This window comes from Nesoenas mayeri, assembly GCF_963082525.1.
Source record: "Nesoenas mayeri genome assembly, chromosome: 12".
NCBI classification, from domain to species: domain Eukaryota; kingdom Metazoa; phylum Chordata; class Aves; order Columbiformes; family Columbidae; genus Nesoenas; species Nesoenas mayeri.
The window spans coordinates 13,311,684-13,332,338 of record NC_137547.1 but is presented as its reverse complement, the minus strand read 5'-3'; the positions used below and the strand labels follow the sequence as shown (position 1 = coordinate 13,332,338).

At 46.7% G+C, this 20,655-nt stretch overlaps 1 protein-coding gene across 3 annotated transcripts in view; it reads right to left on the bottom strand.

Annotated features, from left to right (window-relative positions):
• Window positions 1-20,541, bottom strand: part of CFDP1 (craniofacial development protein 1) — a 63,842-nt gene extending 43,301 nt beyond the window's left edge. For all 3 annotated transcript variants that reach the window (XM_080352083.1, XM_080352084.1, XM_080352085.1), the window contains exons 1-5: window positions 20,376-20,541; window positions 20,198-20,300; window positions 19,419-19,641; window positions 18,727-18,842; window positions 3,129-3,233 (exon numbers count right to left, since the gene is read on the bottom strand). In XM_080352083.1, coding sequence (XP_080208209.1) covers window positions 3,129-3,233; window positions 18,727-18,842; window positions 19,419-19,641; window positions 20,198-20,300; window positions 20,376-20,454 — 626 coding nt within the window. In that variant the 5' untranslated portion in view covers window positions 20,455-20,541. The remainder of the gene's footprint in view (window positions 1-3,128; window positions 3,234-18,726; window positions 18,843-19,418; window positions 19,642-20,197; window positions 20,301-20,375) is intronic.
• Window positions 20,542-20,655: the final 114 nt, after the last annotated feature.

Sequence of the window (20,655 nt, the reverse complement as noted above, 5' to 3'; positions counted from 1 at the left end):
CCCCTAAAAAGGCCCAGGAGTGGTGGTATGGATAGAAAATGAGCCCTAAACCACACAGACAGGGAAGAAGGCTTAGCGGGGTGGGTGGAAGGCTTTTTTGGAATCTTGTGAGCCTTCCACATTTTTATCTTTTTTTTACTGCAAATTAGAAGGAAGCCGTGGATTCCCCTCATCACATCTGACACCATCAGTGAGAGCCTACCACAACCCAAGAGCACGACAGAAACATGGTTGGAATGGGGCATCAACCCCAAAGCCCTCCAACAAACCCATACCTGGTGCTGACAGATCACTGCCTCGCTGGGTGTCATGGGGGGACACCATGGCAAGGCTGGGAAATGATCCCATCCCTGGGAACCAAGGGCTTCTGCCCTTTCTAGCAAAGCCTGCTGAGAGAACTGGGTGGGTTGTTTTGTACTCCTGGCTTTAATTACAGCCAAGTGTTTAAGTTATTCTCCTCCAACCACCCCCGTGTCCCTCATGAGCACAAATCTAGCTTTTTATAGCACATCCGGTATGGATGTTAAATACATTCAGGAAATGCACTTTCAGCCCCAAACATCCCTTGCCCTGGACCAGTTAGGCTGCAAGGGTTTGTAACGTGGAGATGTGGAACCGGATGTTTGGTTTTGTGACCGCTGCTTTCCTGGATTACTTCTGTCTGTTTAGAAAAGGGAAATTAAATAAATGCAGAGTGGGCTGGCTGTATCCAGAAATAATGGAAGCTGCTTGCAAGGTGAAGAAAGAAAAGCCAGATGGAGAGGCCACTCTTAGCTGCTCAAATCTCCTGCACACAGGGCAACGCTCTGTTTTTTTCTTTTTAAATAGCTGACAAAGCTCCTGGGGACTGACAATGGCTCACAGCACACTGGGTGTCCACAGGCACATCTAGGATCCCAAATCACCTGTTTTTCACTGTTTTCTAGTGATACTGACCCAGGCGAGGTTCACCTGTAACGCACAAGGGAGAAATGCACTCTCTTCCCCAAAACTTCTATTTTAAGTAGCCAAAGGACACCACCAAAGAACCACCAGGCTACATCAGGCTCTGTCGGTCCCCAGGCGCCGCTCTGGAATGTCACCAAGGCTTGTGGCTCTTTTGCTCCAGAGGCACAGGGCTTGGACAATAGCTTGGCTCCAAGACTAACGTCTGACCTTTGTAATTTTCTTAACATAAGGGACTCTTCTCTGGCTTTAACGGACACTGCAGACCTGTTAGTAATTTTCTCACCTGAAAATAACCTGGCTGACTTCCCAGCTAAGCATCCACCTTAAGCCCAGTCTCAGGGTCAGTCTCAGATACTATTCCAAGGTAGAGGACTCCCTGGAGCTCTCTCAGACCAGAGGACACACGCTGGCCAGGCTGCCCCAGTCTCCTGCCAAACCCTTCAGAGCACCGGGCTGTTCCACAGCTTGATCAAAATACCACTGCTACGCCTCTGCCGTACTATCACTGCACAAAACCAGGATATTCTGCAGCAGGTGACAAAAGGGAAGGCATGTGGGGATGTGCTGCATCAGGGTTTGCTGCTCTGAAGGAAGGCAAGATGTACAAGTTCAGGCTGTTTCTCCTTTCCCCTCCCTGCAGCCAGGCCACCTCATAATCTGGGCAAGCAACTGTCATTAGGACATCACACATCAGCAAGCTGAATGGCAACCTAATTAAGTTGCTTCCAAAATAATCCCACTGGAGGAAAGTTAAAGGAGTCCTTGAACTTGTTATTTCTTATATTGATTTATATTCAAATTTTTCCGTATTTGATGTGGATTCTTCACTTCAGATACCTGCAGTGTTAACTCAAACTGGGCTCTGGCTATTTCTCCAGTACAACCTTGGCCCGCTGGCCACCCACCCGCTCCCCTGAGCCAGAGAGATACAGGATGGAACACAGATCTCAGCATCGCAGGAAGGTGAGCAGCCCATGTATGCTCAGTATGCTACCAAACCCACCTGCCCTCAGAGCAGCAGGGTGTTTGCTGGGGGAACTGGAAGGCAGGTTTGAAGACATGGGACCACCAGCAGTGTGCATGGCAAGCAGCTGCCCAAACTTCAGCTGCACCCGAACCACTCCTGTGGCCACGCGGATTGAATCAAGAACACCAGCCCAACTCAAGGCGAGTTTTTCCAGCACAAAACCTTGTACACAACACCTAGGTGACAATTAATGAGCTCTGCAAGGATGAACCCTTGTGCAGCATGGACAAAGGCAACAAGACTATGCTCACCTGTGCGTTCATTCATCGTAGGGAACAGCAGCTGTCAAGAGTCACACACACATTGTGCCTTCACTACGCTGATCTAACTACAAGCCATGCAACACTTAGCTGGAAAACATGAGTGACAATCCAGCTGCAGCAACTGAATGCCAGCCTATCTCAGGGAAAGGCAGCCTTAACTCACACTGGAGAATTGCTCCTCAGCAGATGGGAAGGACAATGTATTTATTTAATGGGTGTTGTTTCTATGTAACCAAATCATATGCAGCTTATGTCTTTCAAATATAAACGCAAATGACTGACTTAAATAAAAATCATTATTGGAACACAGAAGCATCCCCTCTATTCCTGAGAGGTGGGTGATCTCCCAAGCTCATCAAGAACCACACAGAGTGGGCTGACTTATTTGTATCTTTGACAAGCATTACGATAATCTCAGAATTAGGTGTTAGAGCTTGAACAGTAAGCGACAAATCCACATTGAAATGATAACAGAGAACACATTAAGGCAAAAGCATCTCTCATTCAAATGCTTCCCCAATGCTTATAAGAAGCTGCAGCCCAGCCTGTCATGGCTTTTTATGGTCCCGAGAAGCACCTTTCAAAGGAACTACAGGCAACCTCAGGCATGTTCCTTGGCTACCTGCAGTTTCATCAGGCTGCTCAAGACATTCAAAACAATATTTCCTTACTAAGATGACTGATTTATGATGATTCAAGCCTGAACCTACAAAGTGAGTCACTGGGACTCATGGGTTGCTTCTGCCACTTCCCTCCCCCCAGATCACCACACCTTCCAGGCCTAGTCTTGCTCCCACTGAAATCCTGCAGAAAACAAATACCCATTAGCTTACCCAGCACTGTCTTTCTCACTCAGGGTTCATACCTGGGCAGAGAAACCACAAACTCACCCAGAGACTGTCGGGAGGGAAGCTGGAGCTGCTGACTGCCTTTTCTCTTGCTGCTTCAGAAAAGATTTCGCTTCTTTTGAGGTTGAGTCCACTTCTTTTGTCACTCTGTTGGAGGAATGAAGATAAACCAGAGGGTAAGGAAGAGACATACAACAGCAAAACCAAGGATCTGGCAGGGAAACAAAGGAAACAGGTACAGGAGTCCCCACAGCACCTGCACAGAGGTCACCTCCCTCAGCTCCAAGCTGAAGAACTTGCATCTTGTTAAGATCTAATTCCAGTGACAAACCCTCTATATTCATGGCAGAAAAAAATGAAAAGAGTAGCTAATTAGAGCTGGGGGAGGAGATTTTTTTCTTCAAACAAACAGGAATGCTTATTCATTCAAACAGGCCTGTCTCACTAGCAGATACTGAATGCTCTGCTAAGGTCACTGGGGGCAATTCCAGGCTCTTAATTGGGCTCTTGATTTCCTCATTTGTTGGTCAGTGAGGCAGCTCTTCTGCCACAGCTGTTCGGCCACCCACCGCACACGGGCTTGGCAACATCTGCAACCCAAACCAGAGCACGGAAACCGGCTCCGGGGATGGTGACTGGGAGAGAAAGCTCTGACAAGGCAGAACACAGAAATTTTCTCTCATTTTCCAGTTAATTTTTGTTTGAGGACCCGAGGGCACAAAATATTGAACTTGAAAAAATTATAAATCAATACAGCATCTACAGCAGGGAATGAATTACAAACATGAGAAAGAATCTCTAGAAAACCACTCAATAATTAATCATTAGGAAACACCAGCTACTTTAGCCCCCTCATTTACAATGACCTGCCTCCAGCAACACGCTTTCCACGCTCTTGGTAGCTCTTAATGAGGTTGCCCCGGTTTGCCAAGATAATTTTGCTGCCTTGGAGCAGAAGCCTGTGAGCATCTCTGGGGCACAGCAGCAGCCTGGCCCACGGCTCAGCCAGCCCAGAGGGCACCATCCTCCATCCCACCCATGGCCCAGGCTTCTGGCTGCATCTCCTGCCAGAAAAGGGGGGCAGGTTCACTCCTGGTCTACTGCATGTGACAATGAAAGCCTCATCAGTCAGCCAATCTGCCCTGGTTATGATCAGGCTAATTGCTGCTTCTCTCCTACCCACCAACCTGACACTGCAAGTTCCATGTAGAAAGTGGCTGATGGACACAGAGAAACACAAAGAGCTGCAAACCCAGCAGGGTTACTGCTGGGTTGGTGGCAGGGAAAGTGCTGTGGGGTTATTTGCTAAGCTTGGAGGTATCAATGCCCTAAAAATCGCACTTGCACACAACCACTGCACACACACCACTGTCCTGAGAGTAAATCAGCACCTGAAGAAGTGTTTAGGGAAGAAAAACTGTTCTTCCTCCTTCTCCCCAGACTGCAAATACATTGGAAAAGGTATGTTCAGAAATAATAAATTCTTGCACTGTACACCTCCTGCTCAGCCTTGTTCTGCCAGTGCAGAAGGAGATTAACCCTGTTTCCCCCCCCTGCACCTCAAATGCCTTTCAAACTGGCAGCAGTCATGCGGAGAGGCAAATCCCATGTTATGAATATTTAGAAGTGGTTGCTGATCGGATTGGAAAGGACTGGGCTGGAAAAAGGGGAAAAGTAGTTCAGGAAGAAGAAAAAGCCTTACTACAGCATTGTCATAGTTCAGGACATCCCAAACACACCATCCAGCCACAGCCCTCAGCGACAGCAGCCACACCAGCAGATTTCCTTCGACAGAATAAACTCGGTGTCCTCATGCAGCAGTTAGCCAGAATTCCCCTCAGAGCTCACCCATAACCACGACTGCCAGGTGCCACACAGCTTATTTATTTTCAAACGCAGCATCCAAAGAACCAGCTCCGTCCCCTGCCCAGCTGGGGAGTAGCACCATTTCTCATGCACTCTGCAGCGCTGGCCCCCAGCATGGTCCCCTTGTGTCACCCCCTGGCACCCTCATGCCATCACAGTTCACCCGTGGCATGGAGCCGCAATAAGAAACATCAGGCAGACACCGAGCATGCAGGAATTTGAGAGATACAAGGTAGTAACCACATGCCCTAGAAAAAACCCCCTTGATACAGGCACATGAGCTGCTCCTGGGTTAGATCCCAGCTGTTAAAGCCTGCACACTTCTGGGACTTGACAAGTGTCGGAGCAAGAGGAGGCAGAGGTTGGGAAAGGAAGCTGAGGTCACAAAAATCACACCTGGCCAATAACTGCTTGTTGTGCTAGAAGATGACAGCCCAGCTCACCTCCGAAAAACCTACAGGAATCTGGCAATTTCATAGCTTATAGGATCTGGACAGGCACGATGGGGAGCAAGGCTTCAAAGCCTGGGCCTGAGGTAGGACCTCAACACAGGGCCTCTTGGTCTCCACCTCAGGAGCACCTTCAGCCTTCAACCTAGAGATAAAACCTACTGGTGTCTGGCCTACCAGCTGAGGTAAAGGAAGGCACATAGATATGATGCACATGGAAAACAGCTCCAGGGATTTGCCAGCCTGCAGTTGGACTGAGCACGCTGTTCATTGGACCAGCAACACAAGTCACAGCTCTCAAAGCAGGAAGATGCTCAATCATAAAAAGCATGAGAAAGGAGAAACCTCTACCAGCTGAGGCCCCTTGACATGACGCACAGGGAGGGTCTGCCACAGCCCTTCAATGACAAACAATTCGGCGGCATTTGCTATCCAGGTTGCTACCAAGGGATTACTTATGCTTTGATACTTGCATCCTCCACCACATCGGAGTACCAGCAGCAATGGCTGGGCACAGCATCTAACACTCAGTTCAAATTTAATTTGCTCCCTTTGGCCTGCAGCAAGTGCTCTAGCACATATTTTTGAAGTTGCCCACTGTAGAAACTCAGCTGCAAAGCTGCAGGCAACCTGTTCCACCAGGACTGCCCAGCTGGGGACAGAGAAATGTGTCAGAAACGTAATTAAAAGTGACCTTTCAAGGCGATTGCCTCAAACTGAAACAAAAGCAGCTCTGAGGCAGGCTGCTGCCAGCAGCGACCCCTGCACCACTCAACAGGAAAGGCAAAAGAAAGAATATTAAAGGGCTTTACAAGGTATTCATTTGGGTTATGTGCATTTCAACCTTTCCCACATCCTAGGCCAAGAAGGGAAAAAAAATAATCCTCTGGTCCTCAGACAATGTTGCAACCAAAACACTTCTTGTTCTTCATGGGGAGAAATGGGAGCCATTAATCCAGATGGAAGAAATCACAGTCATTATTAAGGAAAATTACAAGACTTTTCTCTTTTAAATACTTGATAAATAACTATTTGCCTGACTGTTTACTAGGATGCTATTCAGACATTGTAACCCTGGAATAAACATGAAAATAAGTATATTGTCAGCAATTACATAAGTAGCTAGTGTCTCGCAAACCCTGTAATTCATACACAAAACCACTCTCTCTCATCGCTTTCCTGTAAAGATTTCATTATGCTGCTATGCTATTAAATTGCATAATAAAACTTCCAAAACACAGAACAGTTATTAATTTTTGGACTGTGCTGAAGCCCGGTAGCACAGATGTGGCAACTGTACAAGGTGCAGTGCAACTGTAAAATAGAAAGATCTTCCGTATTGTAAAGTTATTATAAGGAAAACAGGTTAGAAATGAGATCACCAAGTACCTGTAATACTTACAGGTGTCCTCCTTAGGACCCTTCTTCTCTGAACCAAGCTCAAACGGTTCCAAAGCATTTACACATACCCACACCCACCTAGACTGTTGCTTTGGTGCCCAGCTGCAAGTACGTTACTTCCATCTTGCACTGAACAAGTTATCACCTTTCCCTTTCTTACACATTTACCAACTGAACTGCTGCCACCTATGTGCATGGAAGAGGCCCCAGTTACATATCTGGGTACCAAACCACATGAAGATAACTCACTTCTGTCCCAGAAATTGTTCCGCAGAGCACTTACAGTAATGAACTGTAGCATCGTAATTCAAGAACAAGCATTTGATCTGTTCCCAGCAGTCCCCTTAGCCATGTAAGCAGCTAAAAGGAAGAAGGAATACAGGCTAAAATGAGCACCACATTCACATAGCTCCAGCTAATCTGCTAAAGGAGCTTAAACACAAATTTTCATGCTTCGGTTCAGTGGCAGAGTAAGTCTAATAGACCAGCTTTTCGCCTGCGTTCTGGTCTGGGAGAGCAGAAGTGGAAGCTCTGAAAAACACCAGCTCTTTACTCAGGACACGCAGTCCCCACTTGGGAAACCTGCCCCAGTTTAGACCTGACACAATTACAAAACTTTCCACATGATCTTAATGTTGTTAGCTCTGGGGAATCACAGACCAAGGGGGTGGAAATGAGGCTAATTATGCTTTTTCAATATTCCCCATCTGTGTCTAGTCTCATTAAATAGTCCTCCAGCCTTCTGGAATGATCACCTGAGGAACAAGCAATAATCATCTACAAGGGCTTGTAATAAATAAATAAATAAAATAAAATCAAGCCCTTCTGAGCCAAGAGGAATATTGCAGCTAAATACTTTTTCGGTGGACTCTTGTGCTTGATCTGCCATGTGTTGGGTGCCTTTCACAGCCAGATGCACTGTATGAGACACAGGTGCTCCAGCCTGCAAGAAACCAAAGCCAAAGGAGTGCACATGTTCAGCATCTTCCAAAAGAGCTTTAAGTCCTCACAGAACTGATCCTCTAGGCTACATCTGCCTGCATGCTGGGTACATGTTTATTTTATATTGGATTACCTGGTGTAGAGCAAACAGAGCTAATATTCACAAGTCCCCATCGCTTCTCTAATTTCAAAAGCAAAACATTGGTTTTCTCCCTTTCAGAAAAACAACATTATCCAAACCTTTCTCTTCAAACCAGGTGGGAGAAGCTGTTCCCTGGGAAACTGAGCCTATTCCCTGAAGCAGCACAGACAAGACCAGGCTGGAGTGACTGATAATTTTGTGGGCTGCCTATCTGCACAGAAGCTGCTGGATGGTTTTTAAAAAGAAAAAACTCTGATGTGAGCTCTCCCGGAGTCAGGCAAAGGCCAACCTGCCCGCCTGGTGCTGCTCCTCGCAGCAGGTGCATGCCCAAGCAGTCAGCCCAGGCTGCACCTCAAACCAATTCATCCGAAAATAAGCATAGATGAATGGTATTTTAACATCAATAATGCATTCAAAGTGCTTTTTGACATCCACATCCTAACCACGTAAGCCTTGAAGGAAACAACTGATTTTCCATCATCTCCTGTATGACAAAGACTCTGTGACAGACATAAAGAAAACATATGGACAGTGCTGCCATCTGAGATGCTGACCAAGCTGTCAGGCCCCTTTTGGGCTTCTGCTTGCTACTTCCACAAGAGGCTCTCTAAATCCAAAGGGAAGCAGCATTCCAGTTACCGAGCTCCCACTGGGGCTTGTGATAGGTAGAGCACATTAGCATGGCTCTCTGGAATAGCTGACCCACAGCCAGGGCACAAAGCTTCACCTCCTTGTCAAACAGAGCTTTATTCACCCCAGTTTTAAGTATCTCCAATTATTTAGTCTCTTCTTCCTTCTTTGGATAACTATTCCTCCAGCCAGCCCTATCGCACTGCCTCAAAATCCTGCCATGCATTTAGCATTTCAGTCTTTGAGGCACCTCAGTGTTTTTGTTTGTACCTCCCAAAAGGATAAACTTCAAATTATGGAACACACCTCTGAGCTGAGCAATCCAGGTGAAAAGATGTAGCTGCTGTACGTGTGATCAGCACAGTCCTCTGACCTTGTTAGCCACAACTTCCAAGCACCCCAAAAGCAAGACAGATCCCTGCAACCCCACAGCTCCTGCAAAGTGGTGCAATGTTCACGTTACAGGTCTGTTCTCACGCCAAGGAAAGGGGTATCGTACATCTCAAGAGCCAGGGGCTCCAAATTCATTTACAGCTATGAACACACTGGACATGAAGGTCACATAGATCACAACAGGAGCCAACACACACTGCAAAGCAAAAGCATCCCCATGGGGAAAAGGCCAGGCTAAGCTTGACTCGGTTTGTAATGTGTTAATGAGATAGTAAGGCAGAGAACAGCTTTGCTTTCCCTCCAGGCTAACACAGAAACCCTCCTGCTTCAGAATCTCTTAGTTACAAAAAAAAAAATTAATCCATTTCACAAGCTGCATTTTCTGGCAGGGGAAACCCCAGGCCCAAGGGCTGCAAATCAGGCTCTGCCAGCACCTCACCAGACATCAAAAGCCCCTTTCTGAGCCTGGAGCTGTCAGGAACCAGGCAGCAGTTTGGAAGCAAGGGAAGCAGCAAAACACTGGGACTGGATCTGAGGCTGCTGTGATAAAGGCATGAGTAGAGGGACAAAAGATCCCCTTACGAACAGCAAAAGAGCTCCCGTGAAACCCAAATAGGCCACTAAGCACCTTCTCTTGCCAGATTTTAAAGTCAGGAAATTATCAGAGAACCAGGTACAGAAACAAAGTCTCCTCCCTTACCTACTGGGGAAGGGTGGGATTGTTGCTTAAGTGTTTCCACACTAACTACACACAACACAGGCAGAAAACATTTAGAAGAACACAGTTGGTCACTCAGTTCCCAAAGCTGATGCAGCACCCAGGTATCACAGGTTTGACAGCCCTAGAAATGTCCAAGTGAATCTGATGGTCAATCCATCATCTCGGAGATGCTTTGAGGCTCCTCCCACCTTTGGAAACACCACCTGAGCCTTCATCACACTGATTACCAGCAAAAACCATACAAATGAAACCAGCACACATCAATTATTTCCTTAAAAGCATCAAGCCATATCAGAGGCATAAGTTGGCTTTCAGGTGGACATCTGCTTGGTTGCTTTGGGATTTTCAAAAGCCTGGTAAGATAAAGGAAGACAACAGGAGTCAGCATGTTGGTAAATGCCAGATAATGCCCTGGCCAAGCTGGCACTACTGTGCCAGTCACAGCCCCTCTGTGCTGCACTTTCCCCATCCAACCAGGAGCCTCATCTGCACATCTGCTAATGAAAACCCTGAACAGGAGCTGTTCGTTAGCCCATTTTCTTTCTCAAAGCACACAAAGCAGACCATAATACGATTTACTTCAGAACCAAGCGCTCCGGCTTAGAGTTCTGGTGAGGTTTGTCACACTGTTTAGGAAGTTTTAGTTTCTGCAGTGGCCTTTGAGAAAGGCAAATGCCCAGCAAGCAAAGCAGCACACAACATCACTCCTACTCACACTATTGACTCATCTCTGGGCCACCGTGTGCCCATCAGTGTGGTATGACATCAGGATACCCCAAGGGAATTCTGAAGCATCAAGGAATGGATGCGCACAGAGGAAAGGTTATCAAAACGTGCCCCTGAGACCCTTTCATTCTTGGCATCTTTTGAAAGGTAACGTATTTTCATTTATTGGCTTAAAGAAAATAAAAAATTAAAAAAATCAATAGCTGGTTTTTAAATTGCAAAAAGCCAATACAAACTGTGGATAACCGAGGCGTGACCTGACCTCTAAGAATAACAACTGCGTAAAGACAGGAGCAGGTTGTTGCCTACAATCCATTATGCTAAGATCAGCATTTTGCTGCTTGTTTGTAGGAAAGCAACCAGTCACTTTTTGGACTGTCACCTCTACACAGAAGTCACATTGATATTCCACATAATTCTGGATGGCTTGATTTGTCTTATGGGCCCAAGGCATCATCCCCAGGCTCCTACTGCTCAGATTAATTTTCTGGAGAAATCTCAAAAACCTTGGCTTTTGCACTGTGCAATCCTCACTGAGGAAGTGGAATGTCACTGGAGAGCAGCTAGAATACAGTTCTCTAGAATGCCTTAGCCAAGGACTGAGGATAAAACCCTATGAACATAAAGGCAAGGCTTTCCAAATATAAGGCTTCAGGACACAGATCCTGGTAATGCTCCCCATCTTCTCACTCACATGTATAAGCAATACAGTAAAGGCTTTTGCAAAAAAAAGCACAAACAGAACATGTCACACACATACCAGCCTTGAGCAGACACGCACCACACTACCTACAACATCAATAAGAGATGGACACCCAAACTACTGATCTTTCTCCTGATTTTAAAAGAAACCATCCTTCACTCAGCATTGTGCAAAACCCCACGAGCACAAAATAAATGACCAAGATTCACACTCTGCAAGAAGTGTGAGCATGCTGCCAATCCCTTGCTATTATTCATCTGCTGAGTCTCCTGAAAAGCATCACAAGGTGAGGAGAGAGTTAATGGTATTCCATGTTCTCTCAGTGCTAATTAACCTAACACATCTGACTGAGCCATGCTGAGACCACAGAGTAAGAATGCAGATGGACAATTACACGTTTTTAAAGTTGCTCTCTGTGCCAGCTCTAAACCCTAAGACTTGTGGGAGTAAACTCCCTGCTCTTTTTCCCCCTTCCCCTTGAAATACATTAACTCAGCCCTCTCATTCTCTCCAGTCCTGCTCAATGCTTGCCAGGACGAAATAGAAGCAGCAGCTATTGCTCACACAGCTACTTTAACTATCTTCAAAGCAAAGCAACAAAATAGGTGGTAGTCCCCCAAATTCCTTTGCTTACACCCTCTTTATTTCCCAACTTTCTCACATTTGATGAGTCTCAGTTGTCATGCAAGGAGCAGAAAGGACACATCACAGCTGCTGAGAAGGATATCAGAGGCTGAACGAGGACTTTGGAAGGGTCAGGCTGTTCTCAGGTATCTAATCTGCTTCTTCTGCAGCCGTTTCCCCTGCTCTCTCCTGAAAAGGATTGGGATCAAGGGGCTGAAGCTTGGGAAGAAACAGCGAGCAGCCTAGGACATAGGTGTCTATTCAACAAGGACACAGATGAGCTAAGATTAAAAAAAGAAAACCAATATTTCTGTAGTGAGAGGCATCATCAAGAAATCCCCAAGAAGCAGCACTGTTCAGCTGCTGGGAACTGAATTATCAGCTCTGCTGCACACAGCTCAGCACTTCTCCCTGCCGGGAGGGAATAAATCAGCCCCTAACCAGCTCTGCACGGCTCTCCCGAGCAGCTCACCAAGGTGAAGAGCCCAGCAGCACAGCTGACACCAGACTGGGCTCAGACGTCACCACTCCACTCAGTCAGGGCTAAGTTAAGGGATACATGGACCTTGACGACTTTGTGAGACACCAAAAAAAAGAAACTTTGGCCGCAGCCCTGCCTGCACAATTCCCATTGTCATGAGAGTTCTTGTGCAAAGGAGATCTGCACTACTACCTGAGAAAGGGCTTTTATTAGCGCAGGCAAACCTCCTGACGAGAACCTGCCCTCAGCCACCTCACTTCACCTTTGCTCCTGCTTCTGCTCAAACGGTCATGAATTTCAGCACCAAAACCCACTCATCCAGCTTCAGGTCCAGCTTAAGGTCCTTAACTTCCAGCTTAAGAACAGTCTCCTCTGAATAGTATTTTTTCTTGAGGACTTCAGGTAGGCTGAAAACATGTGAAGGAGCAACACAGAATAAGTAATGAGGTTTCTGTTTTAGGTTTTTTGTTTGTTTGTTTTTTTCCAGAAACATCCTAAATGATAACCATTTAAAACCAGTAACGGATGAAAATCAGGTTCTCTTTCACCACACACTTCAACTGTGGCAGATGAAATATCAGCTTCAATCAGTATAAACCCCAGTAATTACTACAATGATTTAAGTTTATAACTGTTTGGTTATTGATCAGATACTTTATGTACCTCTTTAAAGCTTTGTATTTTGCTTTTAAGATGCAGCAGCTGCACTGTGAACTATCATTTTCCCTAACCCAGAATACGAGTTGTCTCTCAACTCTGCTCAGCACTCATAGCCAGCACAAAGTGGTTTTTTGCAGCACGGTGGATGCACGAATAAGAATCAGTCATACTGTGGCAGACCAGAGGCTACTCTAAGTCTCAAATCCGGTCTCCTACAAGAGTCAACAGCCCTTATCCAGAGGTGGAGTTGACATCTCATGTGTAACAGCCCAGACAAATTTTTCTGAGATGAGTTTGCCCAGTTCCTTCTACAAAACTGTATGAACTTTAAAGTATTCATTATATCCAGCAGCACGACACTGTTCATTGTCCTGTATGTTTGACACCGGCCCTTCCCAATTTGATTTTGTACAAGCAATGCCTGGGTGAAGCTTGAATGCCTGGTGTCCCGAGCCATGAGATCCAGGAGTCCCAGTGAATCAGTGGGTGTCATTAACTCCGGCATGCCTCAGTTTTCATATTCCCAAATGGGGAATAGCAACACTTCTTTAAAAAGCATTTTGAGATATATCTGGATGGAAAGTTCTGCAGGAAACCTAACGATTTTCCCTCTTTACATCCATAAAGTCTTCAAGGACTTCAAGCACATCAGAGAGATTTCTGCACCTTTGTATATGTCTCTGGACTAAATACCTTATTAAAAGCCACCTAAAAAGCAATATAAAAGCAAACAATATCTGTGGAATTGGGTCATCATCTATCCTTTGAAGTGAGAAAAAAAGACCACCGTAAGTCAGACAGTTTTCACGGCTGTGAAATTAAGCTGAGAGCTCTCCCAGTGGGCATTCCAGCGCTGAGACAAAGCAACAGTAAGCTTTAATCAGGCAAACATCGAGGAATACTTTCATAAGCAGCATGAATTAATCAGGAAACAGGCACTTAAGAAGTAGATAAAGATTATGAGCTCAACCTCAAATGAGCTTCGGTCAAACTCAGCAAAATCTCACCTGTCTGCTCAGCCTTCAAATATAAAAGTAGCTGAAGAGTCCACTGGACAAACATTAACTCGTTGTGCAAGGTCCCAGGTAAGCTCCCAGCTCTCTGGCTGTAAATACTTCAGGTTCAGGGCTCTGTGATCTGGCAGTTTCTGACACATCACTAAGAATGATGCCTTCAGTGCTTATCAGCTGCTCAGCATGAAGAAGACATGCAACGTGCAAGAAAGTACCAGCTGGATCTTTGGACTCACTTATCCCAGCATCTAGACAACAGAAGGGAGCTCACACTGCAGACACAGAGAGGGGATCTGGAAACCTCTTCCTGAAACATTTCTATGTGTATCCAGGCCCAGCGTGCTGCCAGTAGCCACACAGCTTGCATGACAATTCTGGCCCCAGATGTGGTGAGAAGCCAAGAATTCCTCACATCGCAGGAACACCTGCCAGACACATGAGAGCGCTGAAAGAAACAGGTCCAGAGTGTGCAAGCACAGGGAAGAAGCTCAAGAAAAGAACTCAAGGGTTATAGCAAAATCTAGTCTGCAAGTTCTCCAGATGTCAGGAGCAATCACCTCCGAGAAGTTTGCTCTTTGGTACCTACCAGTGGTGAGGACAAGGCAGAAAGGGATCACGGTGCTGAAGGTCTGAGACCATCACCCAGCCTGCTGGGAGTCTCTGGATCCCAAAAACTGGCACTCCTGGAGACAACAGTCTTGTGGAAAGGTAAAGGGAGCTGTGACAGGAACCCCCTGCCAGATTTCAGGAACAGAGCAGGGCTCTCCCCACTGACAGACAGACAGAGGAGCTTGGCTACGGACTCACTTTGGCATGGCTGCTTTGTTCACGCACAGGGGGAAGTGGCCGAGGGTTGTTGAAGTAGCACAAGCCACAGTTTTGCCAGCACAACACAACACTATCGGCGCAGCAACTCTGCAGCACCGGAAAGCATTCCCACCAGAAGAATAACGTGAGCGTCTGAAGTTTTAGATTTAAATCACACGAACAAAGCACAAATGCAGAGAAATACGAAACTTCTAGTTTTGAGTCCTTTAGTTGGAATTTGCAATGTATGAACAACATGGGGTGTCAAATGCGGGCCTCCCATTCATGAATTAGCCTCTAAGCCAGACACCAGCACACCTCTCAGCTTCCTTGTGCTTCTTACAAGCCAAATGAAGGTACACAGTAATGTTTCAACCTAAAACCTACTCCCACTAGCATTCAATGACCAGAGTTTAGAGTTAGGTTAAGGGTTGGACTCGATCTCAAGGATCTCTTCCAACTAAAATCTCTGATTTTGCTCTTCCCTCACACGTTGTTATGCTGCCATTGACACCACAGGGCTGGATCAGCTCGATGTGTGTGAGCTGCATTCTGCTGCGGTCCTGGATGGACACAAAGTTGATTTTCATGGAAGGAACACAGAAGAACCATTTTGATATAGTGAGCACAGCAGCAGTTTGAAGAAAGCCAAGGGCCAAAGTAGTTTGGACTGTCAAAGAGAAAACAAGCCCCATCATACAGCAATCACATTTTACATCATCTGGCACCAGGGATGCGACTCCCTATTAATGCAACCACATGTCCTGCATCGTGAGGCAAGTGCCTAAACCTGAGGCTTCAAAGGGGCTTCAATCTCCTCTGCCAGTGAGAAATTACTTGAACTTCCATTTAGACGGTGAACTGCCTTTGCAAATTGCTCCCACTGCCCTCAATTACAGCCATTTGGGTGACAGTCACCTGCTGCGCCAAATCTATTTAACACCAGAGTGGAATGAAAAGAAGACAGCAGTGTTACCACTGGAAAACACAGAAATCAGCTAAAGGTTGTTTCTAGTTCCAGGATTCAAGAGCGTTGATTCTACAAGGTAACGTTAAATCATGCATTTAATAATTCAATTTAATTCTTTATTTGGTAACTGGTAATTTGTAATACTCTGAAACTAAAGTTCAGCGTTAACAACTGATACAAGCACAGACTAATCAAAATAGACATTAAGTGCAACAATAACCTACAGGGGAGTTGACAGCTTCAAGAGGAAGGTCTTTCGCTACTCTAGTACAGCCCTGTAGCTGGAGATTTCCTTCAGAAGGCTTCTGCTACTCCAATCATGCAAGAGAGATTATACAGCCTTCTTACAGGAGAAAATAAATTGTTCTGCAACATGAGATCAGGGCTAAATGATCTTCTGTTAAGAGCTTCAGTGAGCAGACTGCTGAAATTTGTGCCTTGAATCTATCAGTGCTTAAATACTGATCTAAATTCTTCTCAGGCTTTCAAAAGAGCAATGCTCAAAAGTAGCCTCAAACCATTTAGAAAGGAAAGCAGCAGAGACAGCTCTCTCATTTAATTTCTTTTCAGTCCAGAAACACGCACACACACAACTACCGTGTGTTGGCCTTTATCAGCAACAATTTGCCAGCTGCTTCCTCAGGCAAGGAAATCAGCATTTGGTATTCCAAGCATTTGCAGACGTTAGGATTGTGCAAAGACAATCTCCTGCTCTTCTAAAGCAAAAGCAGCCCCTTGGCCCTCACCTTCTGCCGTTACAGGAAAGTACCAGCAGCTGTAAGCAGCAATAACTCCTTAGATCCTACCCACAGCCAACAGTGTAATGCATTTAGAGATGTAAGATGTAGCAAACAACACAAATGCTTCAGCTTTGAATATCACAAAAAAACAATCTAGGGGGAAAAAAAAAAACACTGAAGGATTTTTCTGTTATCAAAGAGCTAAAGAAAATAGCATTTTGTAACTCTGGCACCAGCAGAAAACAGCCCTCCAGACCTCACTGCAAACTTTCTGTTACCGTATCAACAGGTTACGGTCAGCATCTGTAAAACATAGGCTGGCCTGGGTGGTTCCCAGGATTAGGGTCTCATTGTTGCCCAGGCTCCAGCTTTTGCCTATTTGATCACAATTTAGTAGAAACTTGTATTGATTCCTTTTCAGGTCTCCAAAGGAAACAGTACTGAGCAGTACAAAGGACCCTAGAAAAGCAACTGGTGCAGATAAATACACCTTTATCTAACTTAGTTATCAAAAACTACAGATAAGATACTAATGTCAAAAGTACAAACTCAGCATCTTAGGAGCCCTGGACAAGTTCTGTTCACGTAAGGCAAGCCGCCATTTGAAAGACAGAAAGTTTCTCTAACCTCTCCAACCAATATTACTACATAAAAGCAAGAGTAGCACTGATAAAGCTAATCTGTAACTGCCACCCAAAATCTAGAATGCCAGAATCAGACCAACACCTGAGTAACGCTATGCTTAAATCATGATTATCTGGGCCTTCTTTTCACAGAGATGGGTAAACAAGAAGCTCCAAGGCAGATGTTTTCAGTAGCTCCCTAATTTAAAGGGTCCTGTACATCATAAAAAAATGCACCAAAAAAAAAAAAATCTCTTCCATAAGTGGAAGACTCATGTTCTCAAGTAAGCCTACAATGCAAGAGTCCCTGTAAATCAATCTCTTCTTTCAAGTGAAACACTTCTGTGTTGGTGTTCAGACACGATACTCAGCTACAACACACAGACATGTCCAGACTCCAAACAAGATTGAGTGCTGATTTCGTGCAACCCCAAAGCACCTGGAAGGCAGTTCTGCCATCTGCCATCCAAGGATACATCAGAACCCAAGAGGCTTTTGTGTGACAGCCCTGCAATCCTACAGCTTCAGCTATTCTCACCTGGTAGGACATTGCGTTTGAACCAGATTAAAATAAATAAATACATATATAAAATCGGGGACAAACAAGCTGTCAGCTAAGGAGGGGACTTCATATCAAAAGACAACATTTCTGTCTGTAATTCTGCTACAGATTTTGATCCGCCCAAGGGAAAGGTTTAGCTTTTCTTTCGTAGAAAGGGTATGACAGATTGTCTCTCTCAGAAAAGCTGCAGTGGTCCAGTTCTTTGCCATTTCACCAGTGAATGAAGGGTATCCCTACAGCCTGGACTGTGCAGGGAAATAAGGAAGTCACTACTACGACTCGTGGCTCTCAAGTTTTTCAAATAGCTCAGGCAGCAGCGCTGACATGAAAAGCAAGAGCAGCGGAAGCCCCTGCTCTGCTTCCTTCTCCAGATTTCGGCAGTGTGGGTGTTATTGCTGGGAGCTGCTGCCCTCTGCTGTCACAAAAAGTAGAGGTGAAGTTCTCACCCGACAAGAACAGGTTTACAGCTACATATAAAAAAAAAAATACACCATGGTAATAACCACCAGGTCACAATGTATTCAGATTTCAAGTGGGTTCACCGAGGCCTCTCAGTTCTGGTCTTACATATCTATAAAACACCTGCTTCTTTTTGAAGCACATCCCCAGAGGCACCTTGCAAGACAAACAGATTATTTTACCTAGTCTATCACCTTTCATCCTGCTGTTTCAAAGGTAAAAACACTCAGCTATTAGTCCATTCAGCAAAACCCCTCTTACTGTCTGCATATCTTTGTAGTGGACACCAGGGAAAGGGCCAGCAAATATCCTGCCCCGAACACAAGACTTGGACTAGACTGAAGGAATAAAATGCATTACTGTCATCCCAGGGGCCATGTGTGGGGTTCTCTCCTCTCAGCCTTCACAGTGGCAGTGCCACCAGGAAGCTCTGCCAACCACTTTAAACACTGTCCAGATGGGGAAGCCTAAGTGAATTTGCAGGCTTATTTTGAAGTTGAGCAAGGACCAAGGTCTGCATATAAGGATACTCTGCAGCCCTCGGGCAGAAAAATCTTGGTCTCATTTTCCTTGAGGTTTGTGTGTGCTCATGATTAAAAAAAAAAAAAAAGCACATAAAGGAAAAAGGAGAAGATACACCCTGCTTCACAGCACAGCCCCAGCCTGCCCGCAAAGAGCAGCGCCCAGCTGGCACCGAGCCTGCAGACACGTCACATCTGCCAACTTACCTGACCTCCTCACCAGCAAAATCAAACACTTTGGTGATTGTCACTTTTCCTGAATCTTTCGGCTTCTCAGACTCTTTCGGTTTCTCCTGAAGCTTGTTCCCACTCTTTTCGTCAGCCTACAAAACATACAAAGGAGAAAGCAAAACAATGCATCTGTGGATTCAGTCTTTTTACAAATGTCCATTCCAACATGCAGCATCTTCCAGATGCTGTCACCGCAGGAGAATGAAGGAGAAAGCACAGAGATGTCAGCACAGGTCTCTTCTGCTTCCCCACTTACACACACAGAGTCTTCCCCTTTTCTGAGCTCCAGGAAAGGCACAAGCCTCAGGGCAGAGCTGCACCCACAAGCACAACTCGGATCCAAGCTTGTTGAACTGCTCCTGTGCCACAAGGAGCACCCAGGACCAGGCAGAGAAGCCAACAGGGCTCCGTGGGACACTGCGAGATGCTGAGAAGCAGCTCCAAGAGCAGTACTGCCAGACCACAGACCTCCTCAGCTGGAAGAAAACCTGGAGCTTACAGTTTGCCCTGGGGTGGGGCTCCAGGCTAACAGAACAGATGGAGCAGGGGTAAACTCAACCTCTTCCCAGCTCTGACAGACACAGGGCATCAGCCAGAACCAACGTTGTGGGCCATAAAGCTTGAGGCCCTTCCCACACCCCTGGGGTGAAGGCCCCGGCCCCTGTTACCTTCTTGGCCTGCGTCACTTGCGTGGCAGCTGCCGCTTTGGGTTTCTGTCCCACATCACTAAGGAAACTGGCCCAAAGAGCATCCTCTTTTTTCTTTTCTTCTTCTTCTCTCTTTCTTTCCATCTGCTCTACATTATCCACTTCCTCTTCCTCTTCATTCTGCTGAGCCTTTTCTTCCTCTTTCTCATCTGGCTCTAGCAGCAAACCCCCTTTCTTCCTTTTCCTGGGAGCAGATGACAAAAAAAAAAAGAATGTACTGATGTGCTGAAGCACTGTTCCAGAGCTGAACTGTGAGCGTGGGTGAAGAAACACAGCATTTCGTATTCTCACTAACACATTCTACCTGAGAGGTTTCCCCTAATCTTGGGGTCAAAGCTACTTAATTAAAAGATGATGCTGTTGAGGAAACACGGTGACACTGAAACACAGGCCCTGACACGGGCTGTCACCTGTGTGCATGTATCTGCACATACAGAACGGACTCAGGGGTACTGCAGGAACCACGAGGGAGGGAGAACTTGGGCAGGGCAGGAACCAGCTTGAAATAAACTGTGCGTATGAGGCACCGGAAAGTGTTTTGTACTTAAAAAGGCTTATTAAAAGGAAAATAACCGGCTCCCGGGAGCGCTGCTGGCACGGGGATCTCTGACGCTAAACCAGAACAATGAAAAGTGCTCCTCAGCCCCTCGGTGAACGAGCGCGGGCGGAGGCGGCTCCGGGGCGGGCCCAGGCGGCTCCCCCAGCCGGGCACCGCGGGCGGCTCCGGTAACGGCCGGTACCTGCTGGCGGGGCGGCGGGGGCTCTTCCTGGCGCGGGGCCGCGGGCTGTCTTCCGGGTCCTCCCGCACCAGCTCGCTCACGTCGTCCTCGCTGTACTCGGCACCTACAAGCACAGCCGGTCAGCACCGGGACCGGCACCGGAACAGTGCCCCCCGCCCCCCGGCCCGCCACCGCTCACCCGAAGGCACGTAGTCCTCGTCCTCGGCCGAGGAGTACTCCTCCGAGCCCGACATGCTGCCGGACCCGCTACCGGACATGCTGCCGGACCCGCTGCTGCTGCTGGCGCTGCTGCCGCCGCCGCCGCCGCCTCACGCCCGCCCGCCGCGGCCTAGAGTGTCGCCGCCGCGGCCGGGGCGCCCCCTAGCGGGCTGAAAGACGGCTGAGCCTCTGTAGGCGGCACCGAGCACTGGGAGCAGTAAAGAGAGCGCGGCCAGCAGACTAGAGCGCCCCCCAACCGA